General features: G+C 39.2%; 1 protein-coding gene across 1 annotated transcript in view; it reads right to left on the bottom strand.

Moving 5' to 3' along the window:
- The window catches only part of CHKA (choline kinase alpha), a 33,783-nt gene extending 23,205 nt beyond the window's left edge, over positions 1-10,578 (bottom strand). The window contains 2 exon segments of the mRNA XM_032221150.1: positions 3,180-3,291; positions 10,048-10,578. Of these exon segments, the coding sequence (XP_032077041.1) occupies positions 3,180-3,291; positions 10,048-10,397 (462 nt within the window). The 5' untranslated portion in view covers positions 10,398-10,578.
- Positions 10,579-13,790: the final 3,212 nt, after the last annotated feature.

Below are 13,790 nucleotides of genomic sequence, written 5' to 3'. Positions count from 1 at the left end.
CTAAAAATTCTGAATTATTTTCTTCATAAAAAGGCAGAAAATATATTATAAAAATAGTTATTTTGGGGAAAGCTTAAGCACAATCCAATCCAATTTATGATTCTGTAAGACTAAATATTCAGAGTACTATAATTACAGTATTTATGTCAAAATGCATGCTAGTACATATTAAAGTTCTGAAAACTTCACTATAATTTGAAATGAAAATGAGCTGATCACAACCAGGCGCTAATTTGTATTTACTCTGCAGACAAATTTTAAAAAATATGTAATCTTATGCACTAAATAATAATAGCAGTATGACTTAATTCATTTGTAAATTAATGTAAAATACTAAACAGTTATTTTGAATTGTAGTTCTAGCACCAGTATTTTAGGTCACAGCAATAAATCAGCAACAGCAAAGATCTATTTATTTGGTTATTGCCTTGCAAGATTTCAACTTGTTACTTTTTACTTTGCAATACATAATCCAAGCTTCAAAACATACAGCTATAATAAATTATGCTCAGGATTACTCTCACTATACACTCAAGTGGCATTTAATATTGAATTTCAATGTATTTGGAGTTCAGGAGTATTCTAGTTATAAGAAATTGAATACAGTACTATCATGAGTACTCTTTTAAGAACCAAATCAAAAAATTGCACTAAGGATTCTTAATGGAAGGAAAGCTATATTACAGTACATTAATTTATCAAGCTTTAAACACAATTTCTACATCTTCTGTCACTACTGAACAATGTTGTGATGGAACACATCTTTAAAATTTTGGAATGATACATTACAAGAACTATTATTTCAATTAATGTCAGATTATCTAATCTGTAAAGCTATCCAAAAGACCTATTTTAGACATTATTGTTGTCTTGCTGTATCATTCTATACTATGAATATGCATATGTTTAGAAAGTAAACAACAGTGATACTCAATTATGAATAATGTTAACCTTATAGATTTTTCTGTTAGTTAAACAACTGGCAATTTAGGATTACAACAATTTCTACAAATAATTAATTAACAAGCAATGGCTTCAGGCCAATTTCAAACCTAATTTCATAGTATTAGCAATGTTAAAAGTGGTAATAAATACTTCAATGAGCAGAAAATGGTTATTTGTAACATTTCTGCCTCTTTTTCCCACTGGTTCAATTCTAGGCATCTCACTTAAAAGCACTACTTGGGAACAAATCCATTTGCTTCATTAGGATTTATATTAAATAATCAGAACATATTTGTGTAAATTCTGTGATATAGCACCACCTTTACACAAAAATGCAGCAGGTCTTGCACCCATTATTGATACAATATCTACATAAGATGGAATTTCATGGGTTTAATAAGGGAGAGCCTTATGAACATAAGCAGATTTTTGCAATCTCAGGGTACTCCAGATTCACTCTATGTAGTCTCAATGACTCCTATATGGGCTGTGAGAATCAGAATCTAAACTTGGTATAGATAAATTAAGTCATTGCTATACATATTCTGATAACGGCTAGGATCAATTACAGGTAGTCCTTGTCTTACGACTATTTTTTTAGTGACCGTCAAAGTTAGAACAGCATTGAAAAAGTGACTTGTGACCATTTGTCACACTTATGACCAATGCTGTTTCCCCAGTTATGTGATCCAAATTTGGGATCTTGGCAACTGGCATATATTTACAATATGACAGTTGCACTTTCCCGGGTCATGTGATAAATTTTTGTAACCTTCCCTGCCAGCTTTTGAGAAGCAAAGTCAAGGGGGAGGGGGGGAGAGCCAGATTCACTTAATGATTGCATGATTAACTTAATAACTGCAATCATTTGCTTAATAACTATGGCAAAAATATTGTAAAATGAGGCAAAACTCACTTAACTGCCTTGCTTAACTACAGAAATTTTGGGCTCAATTTTGGTTGTAATTTGAGGACTACCTGTATTGCATAAACTGTACATAATTTGTTAAACTTATATCTTATATTTTGTCTAGAAAGTCAAAGTGATGTAAATAGATCTCTCTTCTTCAATTCTTCCCCAAAAGCAAGCCTGTGAGATATATGGGAGTTACAGAGAATAACTGCCTCAAAATTGCCCAGTGAGCTTTCATAAAGTGAGGTAGATTTGAATCTGGTCACCTCAATCCTGGTCCAAAACCAATTATACTAGAGAGAATCACCTGTGAAAACTACCTGGAAACTGCAGCCAATTCAACTTCTAACTTCTATATAACACCTGCTGCTGTATTTATTTGATGGTACCTTCAGAATCTTTTCCAGATGCCATAATCACCTGAGGTAATGTAGATATGACTTCCATGGAGAAGTGTGTGTGGGAGAGGGGCAGAGACTAGCACCAATCCTGTTACCTTTTCAGTGCCAGGCATTTGAAAAAAATCCAATATTTATTAAATGTTTAAGTCTAAATTTAATCTCTTAAAATGTTCATTAACATATTAACATATTAAAACTATTTACATGTTTGATTGTATCTTAGATTTTTTTAAATTACTTTTATCTTTCACTAAATTTTTAGTATGAGAAATATGATTTATTTTTATTATTTTTCGCCCAATGCCTGAAAGTATACTTGGTGGCTGACAAGCAAATCAATGAACAGTAAAGAAGAATCCTTATTATTCCAAAGCCAATTTTTTCAATGGAGAATGGCGAGGCCGCCTCCTGTGTGTTATACAGAATCTTTCTTTTATCATTTCTAGACTAATCCATATCACTATATGGTGGATATGTTAAAAGTAATTAATATTAACACCTGCAAGTAGAAACATGGGAAAGGAGAAACTTATATCAAATGTAATGTTGCTTAAGCAACAATAAAGGCTTGGTATGGGTTTCCTGCAAGAATCATTTTGGGAAAAGATGTGTAAGTCACTATTACTCAAGGCTAATGATTCAGTTCAGAGCCAGGGAGTGAACAAAGTTATAAGCAATGTTGTTTCTCAATTCAGATCTGCATAATGATGAGCCAATAATAAGTGCTTAAAACAAGAGTTCTACGTGCATAGTTGACAAAAACTAATAGATATTTTGTATTTCAAACACACTTGAGGTTTACATTAAAAACCATATATTTTAATGCAATAAATAAACCAACATAGGTGGAACAGCTGAAATGTATATTATTCATATATACAATATGAAATCATTTTCCCCATTGTTCTAACAATACTCACCATTTGCAGAATTGCACCATATAAACGAAGAAGAACAGTGCGTGGTTCATCTGCAACAGTCTCTATAGTGTCAGGCAAAGAACACTGGAATAGCATGTTGCTCAGTCCTCCTCTACAAAAAAAACACATTTTTTAAATTTAGCACAGGAGAGTGTCAGTATTCAAGTAAGATCTGGACTATATGATTCTGAACACAAGTGTGAAAAATGGACTCATATTTTGGATTCAAATCCAAATTTGCTGTGCCTAGATTCATGTAGCTTTCTGCATAAAGACCTTTTGGAGCAGAAAAAAATCAAGTTCAATTAGTGGCCTCTGTTTTGAACCCCAAATCATATTTCTTGCTTGCATTTAATTTGTCTCTTCCTGTTTTCTTTTTTTTCAGTCCGGACAGATCAGTGCAGGCACACACAAAGGGGAAAATTCCCATTTTGTTACTAAGTTTATCTCCATGACAGACATTTATGCTTAGTCATACCCAGAACAGCCATTTTGTGATTATGCTTGGGGCATATTTTCAGAATATTAAATAAAATCATGGGCCTCATTTAGTAAATATAGCAATAGCAATAGCAGTAGACTTATATACCGCTTCATAGGGCTTTCAGCCCTCTCTAAGCGGTTTACAGAGAGTCAGCATATTGCCCCCAACAATCTGGGTCCTCATTTTACCCACCTCGGAAGGATGGAAGGCTGAGTCAACCCTGAGCCGGTGAGATTTGAACCGCTGAACTGCTGATCTAGCAGTAGCCTGCAGTGCTGCATTTAACCACTGCGCCACCTTTAAACAATACTCATATTCAGTTATCATTGCACAAAATTGATTTGGTCTCATAATAATATTCCAATAAAAACACTTTATGAACATATACATTTAATTATATACCATACTATATTTACTGTAGTCCTGTTATTTAATCTTACATGTTAGAAAGACATTAATAGCAGCATAATGGCATTAGTATAATAATGTATTCTGTTGTATAGACTATTAAAAATAGATTTTACAATTAAAGAACTGAGCAGGTTCACAATTTATCTTCCCATTTCTTAGTACAGGAAGTCCTCAAATTATAACAATAATGGAGCCTGCCCATTGTAGTCATACATCATGATGGTTGTAAAGCAACCACCACAAAGCGCAGCTTCCATTACTTGTCCCAGCTTCTGCCAACCTAGCAGTTCGAAAGCATGTAAAAAATGCAAGTAGACAAATAGGGACCACTTTAGTGGGAAGGTAACAGTGTTCTGTGCGCCTTTGGCATTTAGTCATGCCAGCCAGATGACCACGGAGACATCTTCAGACAGCCTTGGCTCTTTGGCTTTGAAACGGAGATGAGCATCGCCCACTAGAGTCAGGAATGACTAGCATGTATGTGCGAGGAGAAACTTTACCTTAACAGTGAGATTCTGCATACAGCCATAAATGCAGGCCAGCTGCCAAATACCCAGGGGTGGAGAGAACGTGGTCGTTGAAACTTCAAATCCAGGTAGCAAGTACCTTCAGAAGTCTGTCATATCTCTGAATGCTTGCTAAGTGACCAGTCATAAGTCATCCCCACCCTTCCTGGTTTTTTAAAATCCATTCTCCCACATTTCTCTCTTAGACTATAGCCATTTCAAAATGCAGTGCCATAGTGTAGATTTCTGGATCAACAACTGGCTCAGAAATGTTCTGGGAATCAAAATGGGAACTAAAATCTAGGACTGTCCAGAAAACAAGCAGTTCTGCATGTAGCAATTATATTACAATTTTTAAAATTCAAATTTAGCATCTGACAGAGAGGGAAAATTCCACTATTCATTTTTTTTTCATTTCGCCTTGATAGATTTTATGATTATGTAGTGAAAACACAGCCTAGTATCTGGCTTTGTCCACTCTAGTCTAGCTCTGCCTAGTTTTTGAGTACAACCTTTGCCACCAAAAAAGCCATTGGATAGATTTACCCCACAGCCAACTTAATAGCACTAACAGTCCCACAGACTATTAGCAGTAACATCTATGTTTGCCCCCAAGGTAGCACTATTTTTTCTTTCTAAATTTTCATGACAGAAGACAGGTTTTTCAGGTAGCATTCCAAAGGTTGTCTTCTTTTTTCTGAAAAGCAGAAGTGAACAGTCTTTCTTTTGAGTTTCTTTGTACAAATAGAGTGCTTTTCTTTTGCAACTTCAACAAAGTTTAAATATTAAACCCAGCAGGTACTGCTAGGATGTAACAGCTGCGTTTTTTAGTTTTCTAAGCAAGAAAGGGAAAGCAGCTATTGGAATCCCAAAACCAGTTGGCTTTCTCCAATAAGAAAAGCCCTGCCTGTAAATTCACAAATGTAAAGAAAATTAAACAATTTGTTTCATGTTGAATTGGACACTATTGTTGCTCTTACTTGAATAATCTCAAATTAGACAGTCTTGAAGAAATTTGACTTGAAAGAAAAATGTACAGGTAGTCCTCGCTTAGTAACCACAATTGGATCATCTTCTCAGTTGCTAAGCAGAAAATTACGTACCGGTAGCTGCAACGAACAGGCAACATTTTCCATTTGGTGATTAAGCGAATCACACTTATGGTTTTACTTCCATATTTTCCATTAAGTCTGCTTGTTGCAAGATGGTTGGGCATGCAAATTTTATTTTATTTTATTAAACTTCTACACGACCTATTCCACCTTAGTGACTCTGGACAGTTTACAATAAGATAAACTCCTAACTAAAAGGAGTTAGAAAACATAATTAAGAACAAGGTTCAAAATGGTGATCATGTGACTTCAGGACACTGAAATAATCATAAATTTGAGGATTGGTCACACAGGTTTTTTATATACATATACTGTTGTAACATCAAATGGTTACTCAACTATGCAATCAGTAAATGAGAACTATCTGTGTACACTTCAATAATCCCCAAAAATGTCAAGCATCTTGGCAATTGTTTATGCTGGGTGCTTCAAAATAATGGAGTAGAATACAGGACAGAAGGCCCTGTAAAAATCCTAAACTATCCCTATAAGACAACCCATAACCTCTTGAGTCATTGTTGTAGAAATATTTCCTCCTTACCATATTCCTCAATCTCTTCAACAATGGCAGAGCTTTTAATACAGGTAGTCTGTGCTTAACAACCAGAATGGTTGGGACCAGAATCTTACTTGTTGAACAAATCAGTTGTTAAGCAAGACGTCATGTGACTTCTTCAGTCAATGACTGAACTTTCAGTAGCAGTTGTTAAGCAGGGCTCATTATGCAAACAAATGGAGATAAAATCCTTTTTTCCCTGCCTGCACAGATGGTGAGATGCAGAGAAAGGAGGATTTCAGTGCAGTGACTGTTTGGATTTCAGCAGGTGAGTTGAAAGTTTCGGTAGGGAGCTCTTTCAGCCAGTCCCAGAGACAGGAAGAATTATCTCAGCAGGGGGCAGCAATTTGCAGCTTCCCTACCAGCTTCACCATTGACTTTCTGGGGAAGTTGGCAAAGATTGCATATGGTGATCACATGATTGTGGATTGTACCTGTCATAGGTGCACAGATTGCGAAACATCCATATTGCAATCATGTGACCTTAGGGGTACTTGCGGGAGTGCTTTACAAGATGTAACGCAGCCTATCTGAGATTGTTAATTTGACCAGTTGTTAAGTGAGAATTACCTACAGTATATACTTGAAAAGTTCTTAAAAATTCAGAGATATATTCAGAGATGGATCTGCCTTGAGAGTAGCCCATGGTGAACTATATAGTATAGTACAATAATAAAAATTAACTACAGGAAATGTTTTATGACATTTTGTATTGTGCCATAAATGCTTTATGCTAAGTTTTATGTCATAAAATATTTTTTAAAACTGGCCAAATTTCAATGCCACAAGAGTCACCTCTTAATTTTGGATGTGTTTTGTAAGCTAGTTCATTTGAGGTGCTTTAGTTCAAAACATTTTGCCCTTTAATGCATTTTTTCATCCAGTAAAGGTTACAGACATTTGATGTCTAGCTGTCATTTAAGCTAGCCATTTCATAACTACCAAAACTAGTTATTAGAATCATCACATTTCTTGACCATCCATACCATCTTCCCTTCAGAGAATCCTCTCTATTGATCAGCCTTACCATAAGTTCATTTAAGTTGATATTGTTATAAACGTTGCCGTTTTCTATAGCTTGAATTCAATTTAGTTATTCTACAGTTTTGTTCTAGTCCAGGGGGCAGCAACCCGTGGCTCTGGAACCGCATGTGGCTCTTTCATCCCTCTGCTGCAGCCTGTTGCTCAAAATATGCATCACAACCGCCAAGAAAATAAAAGTTTCAGAAGAAAACAGAATGTTTAATTTAATTACATATACTAGTCTTGCGGCTGCTCAGGAAATAGTCAAGCACGGGCAGGGTATTGTGCCTCAGTGTTTTCTTTTCTGTGGGAAATGGTCCAAATGGCTCTTTGCGTGTTTAAGGTTGCTGACCCCTGTTCTAGCTACTTACTTTTCAATCTGCCAAATGAAACAAGTATCTTTGACAGCATAGAGGTTGTACCAGTGATTTTATGCAATCCTATTGTTTAAAAGTTAAAATTAGTCACTGAGTGCTATCACTAGTCTCAAGTATATAAAGGTAGAAAGTGATCACTTCACCCATTCATTTCATATTTCTATATTTTGCTCTCTAAAAGTTAATACTTTTTCAAATATCAAGTATTAAATTTAGGCTGCTAACAGCAGGACTGCTCTCTCCATTAAATAAATCAAATTTGTGGTTTGATTTCCCTATCCCAGACAATATCCACAACTGCAGGAACGAATTTACTAATTACATAAATAGTTCATTGAAAGTTTTAAGAATGCAGTTTTGTTTTGATTATGCGTTAAAGAGGCAAGCTTCTTAGATTCCAGTAGGAAATATATAAATTTAGGTGCAACAAAGCAGATGTCAGAGTAGGGGCTGGGCAGCTATTTGTCATATATGCTTTAATTTTCTTTTCTAGAATGAGAGATGCTGGATTTGAAGGCTAAGCAACCTCTTCCAGCTATGCTGGGGGGGTGGGAATCTGGTTTTATTAGGGGAAAAAAGATGTTTTAGCAGAATAAATTTCACCACATTTCCACTCAACTCTTTCCTGTTGGCAAAGAAGGCTGCTCTACATTAACAAGGTTGCCACTCAAGCAAAAAAGAAATTAGACCAAAGTTCAACATTTCTCTCTGGTGCACAAACATAATAAAAAAAAAAACTAAACTTTTCACATAATTCTGAAAACATACATAATTTTAATAGCAATAAATAAAATTAAGAAACTTCTTAATCTTTATTCTCCTAGCAGTATATGCAAGGCAGTTACTGTTGGGATTATGAGTCAGAGAAAGGCATTTAACGTTTTACAGGAACTTGCAATCAAGAAATGACTCTTATTGCTAAGCAGTCTTATTAAAAAGAGGACAGAAGCAATACAAGTCTTCATTGTCCTGAAATCACCCCATATGGCCCAAACTTTAAAATATCACCTCAAACTATGAATTTATCTCTAAAACATTTTATGCTATGCTTACTTGAGACAGTTGCTAATAGTGACTGTTAAAAGTAATCAACCAATTTTATGGGGCATTTCAAGGGTTTAACAACAAAACAAAATGCATTGAAGCTTCATTAAGATTGTTAAGAATCTGAAGTCATAAAGGTTTTCCTCATACCAGACTATGTAAGCTTTCATAGTAGATCATTTTACTTAGTATGTAATACCCTCATGATCAAAAGTGACAGTCATACATTTTTAAATATTTGAAGTAATATCTTTACTACAGAAAAAAAACCATTGCAATGTATTACAAAGTTATTGCAAATAGATATATACTCAAAAAAGAAAGGCTTGTGATTATCTTCTATCACAAATTTTTTCCAGTATTAGCTAATCTAGAAAAGGCATAAATAACCAATCTTAAGAAAACTTTATAGATTAATGTGATACCTGAATTTAAATTACCTTGCAAGTCTGAATAAAAAATACTGCTTGAAGCTGGTTTGTTCATCATTATTCATTCTATAGTCTGGCAAGAAGTCTAAATGAGCAGTCTTTCTACATTCTATCCTCTATAGTATAATCGTTAAGTGTGAAGTCAAAATCAGAAATGTTTCAGGTGGTTCTCTAATTACTTTCTTTGGTTTCTCTAAATGTTTTTACAAGTAAAAAAAAACCTGGCTCCTGCATTAAATCAAGATTGTTTTAGCTGTAGCATTTACCTTCTGGTGACTGCTTGAAAGATTAAAGGTTACATGTGAAAATCATGTAACCACTGCTTGTTAAAGAAGCTACAGTTTACAAACATGAATTAAATTGATGTCCAATTTCTGCAGCCTAGACCAATCTCCAAAAGCCGGTCACTCCCACCCTTCCCTGTCTCCTTTCCATTAATCATTTCCAGGATGACTTTTTTGTGGTCCTATAACCACCCAAAACTCACCCCCCCCCCATTATTCCCATCTGGGGAGACATGGGGAGTATGGGTTTGAGGGCCTTTGGAGATCTTTAATGCCCTTCGTGAAGGAGGGAAAAAGCCATCTGGTTATTTCCGCCATTTGAGCACAAAAGACACAAGGTAGACCAAACTAACAGCTCCACCCCCACTTCCCTCAGTTTTGCTGAACGAAACACACACACACACACATACACACACAACTCCCTCACACCACACCCCCGTTTTAACGTTTAAGAGATTTCTCTCTCTCTGGGCGAGCCGACCCAAAAGACGTGGCTAAGGCAACGCACTCCAAACGTGCGGGGAATGTCATAAAGGAGAAGCCCAGCGGCTACCGCCCCGGTGGGAAGGAGCCTAGCCCTCTCCCACGCAACGGCTGTTCGCGGCCCCGTGCTCTACCCCTTTACTAGCGAGATGCTAACCTGATGGGCGTGATGCGCAGCTGGTCCTCCCGCAGCCCCCGCCACGCCCCCCGCAAGAACTCCCGGCACCACAGATACGCCTTGCGCCGGGTGCGGGGATCGGGCTGCTCCTCCGTCGGCGGGGATGGAGGGGTGGGCGGCAGAACAAGAGGCGGCTGCTGCTGCTGCTGTTGGTGGCCCTGGCCCCGGAGCCCCAGCTCCTTCACTTCGGCATCGGCGTTAGAAGACGGGGGCGAGGTGGGCGACTGAGTGAGGGCGGGGGGTAATACCGGACCCGGGGCGCATCCTAGCAGGAAGCCCAGAGGGGAGGAAGGGTCGGCCTCGCCGCCGTTACAGAACTTGGTCTTCATGACGACCGCACGGATTGAAGAGCAAAAGGAAAAAAGACCGGAGGCTCGCACGCAACACCCAAAAAGACGCCGACCGCTCCAGCCGGAATTCCCCGCAGAAGGTCTACAGCGCGCGCGACGGTCTCCACCTAGTACTTATAGGCGCTCCGCACGAGGACGCCAGTGCACGAGATCACCTCATCTAAAAAGCTGTCCCCCCCTCCCTCCCGGCCTCTTTGTCTGTGTTGATTGGCTGCAGGCCCGATCCAACCGCAAGGTTGCGGTCGCGACGCTCCCTGATTGGTCCAGAGGGAAGAAGCGGCGCGGAAAGACCATTGGCTGCCTTCCTCGTTGCTCTGGTTATCCGAGGGGGGCTAAAGGCTTACGCGTATCCCAAAGATACAAACGTAGAGAATGTAGAGGGGAAAAGGACGGGGGAGGGGGAAGCGAGGTGATGTGGGTACTTTTTCTATTTCGCCTGCGCCACAAGCGGGGGCCTCAGGGAGATCGCATTCCGCCTGTCCGCTTCTCATCCCCCGTCCCCGTAGTAGCTCAGGCAGGCTTGGCCCGCTCCTCCATCTTTCATCAGTGTCTCCCAAACTCCACCACTCCCCTCACCCGCTCCACCGTTTGTGTGAATCCCTCTCTCCCCTCTCTCTCTCACACACACACCGCTCGCTTCACGTTTGTAAGGTTGACTCCATTTTCTTCTCGGCTCCATTCTTAAATTTAACCCTTTTCTTCTCTGCAGGCGCGCGGAGTGCTTTAGATTTGCGGGGGGAGGCAAAGGGGGTTCGGAAAGCTAACTGGAGAGGGTGCAAAGCGAGGGCAGGTACAAGGAAGAAATCGCCCCGGGAGAAACTGGTGCTTATGCGGTGGAAACCGACCGAGGTTGAAAAGGGAATAGCCCCAAAGGTCGCCGCCCTTGTTCCCTTCACGCAACGAAGGTGGAATTTGCCGCACTGGACTCTGCATGGTGCGGCAGGGTTTGTCGAGGCGGCCTCGCGTCTCCTTTCTTTCAAAGCGACGGGCGGTAGCGCCTCCGCTCGAGCCAAGTGCAGTCCGCATCATCAGGCCAAGGCCACCGGGTTGAAGTACAGTACACGGCGTGCTCTGCTCCAGAGAAGGAAGGGGGAGGAGAAGCAAGACGGTTGCCACCCTCTTGCGATTTAAAAAAGCGGAAAGTTACAACTGGTGGAGTGGAAATGAATTGAGGCTATTTCGGTGCGGGAAATGAGCTGCAGGGGGGGGGTGGGGAGGGAAATACCCAGCCCGGAGCAGAAGTAACATCTCCGTAGTTGTGTTTGTACTTAGCTGCAGGTTTACTTGTGCTCCGTTCTTTGTGCTTTTTCTGTGGAGCAAAAGGGAGGCATTCACAACCGTCGGATTTAAGTCCTGTGGTCGAGTGGGCAGGAAATAATTCCTGCTTGAAATTGACTGCCCCTTGTCCAGCCTGCATTGCCGGTGTCTCTAATCATTGGCAACGGCTTGACTTTCCTCCAGGTCAGTGGTTCTCAACCTGTGGGTCCGGACTCCTTTGGGGGGTCGAACGACCCTTTCACAGGGGTCGCCTAAGACCATCGGGGAAAAAAACATATTTTCGATGGTCTTAGGAACAGAGACACCAATGTTATGGTTGGGGGTCACAACATGAGGAACTGTATTAAAGGGTTTCGGCATTGGGAAGGTTGAGAACCACTGTTCCAGGTTGACGGATGGCGAAAGGTGACAGGTTTTATGCGTTTTGCGGTTGCCCTTGTCAGAATAAGGAGGAAAAGGGTTGATACAACAGTTGCCTGAAGCCTGTTTTACTCCTGGATAGGAGATGAGATGAACAATATCAAATGGGAATATGGGAGAAGATGTGTTTAGATATCAGTTAAGTTGGGAAAGATTCTGTATTGGAAACCTATCCCACAAGTGCCACTTTTTTTCCTTCAATATTGGGCAATTTGTAGCTGTGGATGATTGACCTCATAATCATATGATAACTATGTCTTATTTTTCTAAGAGAGTAAGAAAGGAATATTTCCCAATACTAGTTTCCTTTACATAAGGAACAGTCATCAAAGACATAATTTCCAAAATAATCTTTGTATCTTGAATTCTGCACTCCAGTTAAGACTAAATTGTGAGTTATATTTGATGTCATCTAAGGAAACAAACTGAAGTTTCCTTTCCTTGGTTTCATCCAGAAATGACACCAAATTAATTGGAATAAATAGAAAACCAATGCAACGCCACTTTTCTTGCTTCTAATGCCTTATTTGTTAATTTACATCTTGTTTATTCCACACTTTAAAGTTACGTTTTTTCAGAGCAGGTTATACAATATAATGGGATGAATGACAATGCACCAATGCATAGTCTACCAGTTGTGAGAAAAATTAAAGATCACAAATTAATTATGATTTGTTCTGGGAGAGAAACCGCAAAATATAGTATTGTAACTATGGGAAGGTTTGAGGTGCTTTGAATTCCCTTTAAAAAGTTAGTAAATATATGCATATGTCCACAATTACTTAGCTATATATGCAAGCATTAAACATTAGTTTTAAAAACATTAGCCAGCAACATACATTTCCTATCTACAGTTCCTTCCCCACACTTATCCAAATAAAAAAAAGTTGCAAAACTGGTTCCACAATTTTAAAAATACCCAATGCAAAACACTTAAATAGTACTAAAATGGAAAATACATGGATTGATATATATGAAAGTTTATGTGATTATTGCTTAAACATAGAAATTTCAATCAAATTCCATCATTCCATACTATCTAGTGAGGGCGGATTAGATTCAAGTCAGCCGGTGGATGAATGTGTTGCGTGAGTGAGTCTGAACCTGAAAAATTGAGAAATGCAGTGATTCAAAGACAGATTGGTCATGCACAGGGGTGGTATACACTTACCTTCCCTACCGGTTCGCAAATGTAAGCGTGCACGAGCACCTCCGTGCATGCGCTTTTGTGAAAAAAGGTCCTAAATGGGATGCCATAGAGCCGGGGAGGGTGACCGGAGCCACACATGATTTCCACTAACAGTTTGGGTAAACTGGTCCGAACCGGTAGAATGCCATCTCTGGTCATACATCCTGGCATATTCAAGTAGATTTTTTGGGTGGCAGAATGGAAGTAATTTGCCACTGTCTTCTTCCAGCACGTTTTCTGGACTTCCCAGTCCAGCTTTTAGCTTCATAATCTCTGACAGTCTTCCATCTAATCAGGTTGGGGGGGGAGGTATCCTCTGTTCACTGAAGCAACTTCTGAGGGTTCTGAAGAGGATTAATAAATATCCTTCCAGTTCTTACTTATTTCTGAGCAAAAGGAAGATGTTTTCGAAATCAGGAAGGGCTTGCAAACAAAAGCTCAAAGCAATACCTTGTCCATCTGTGCCTTTATGCACAGAAGTAAGG

The sequence above is a fragment of the Thamnophis elegans genome, chromosome 1, assembly GCF_009769535.1.
Source record: "Thamnophis elegans isolate rThaEle1 chromosome 1, rThaEle1.pri, whole genome shotgun sequence".
NCBI classification, from domain to species: Eukaryota; Metazoa; Chordata; class Lepidosauria; order Squamata; family Colubridae; genus Thamnophis; species Thamnophis elegans.
Note: the sequence above shows the minus strand (reverse complement) of the source record. Positions and strands in the feature narration are given on the sequence as shown.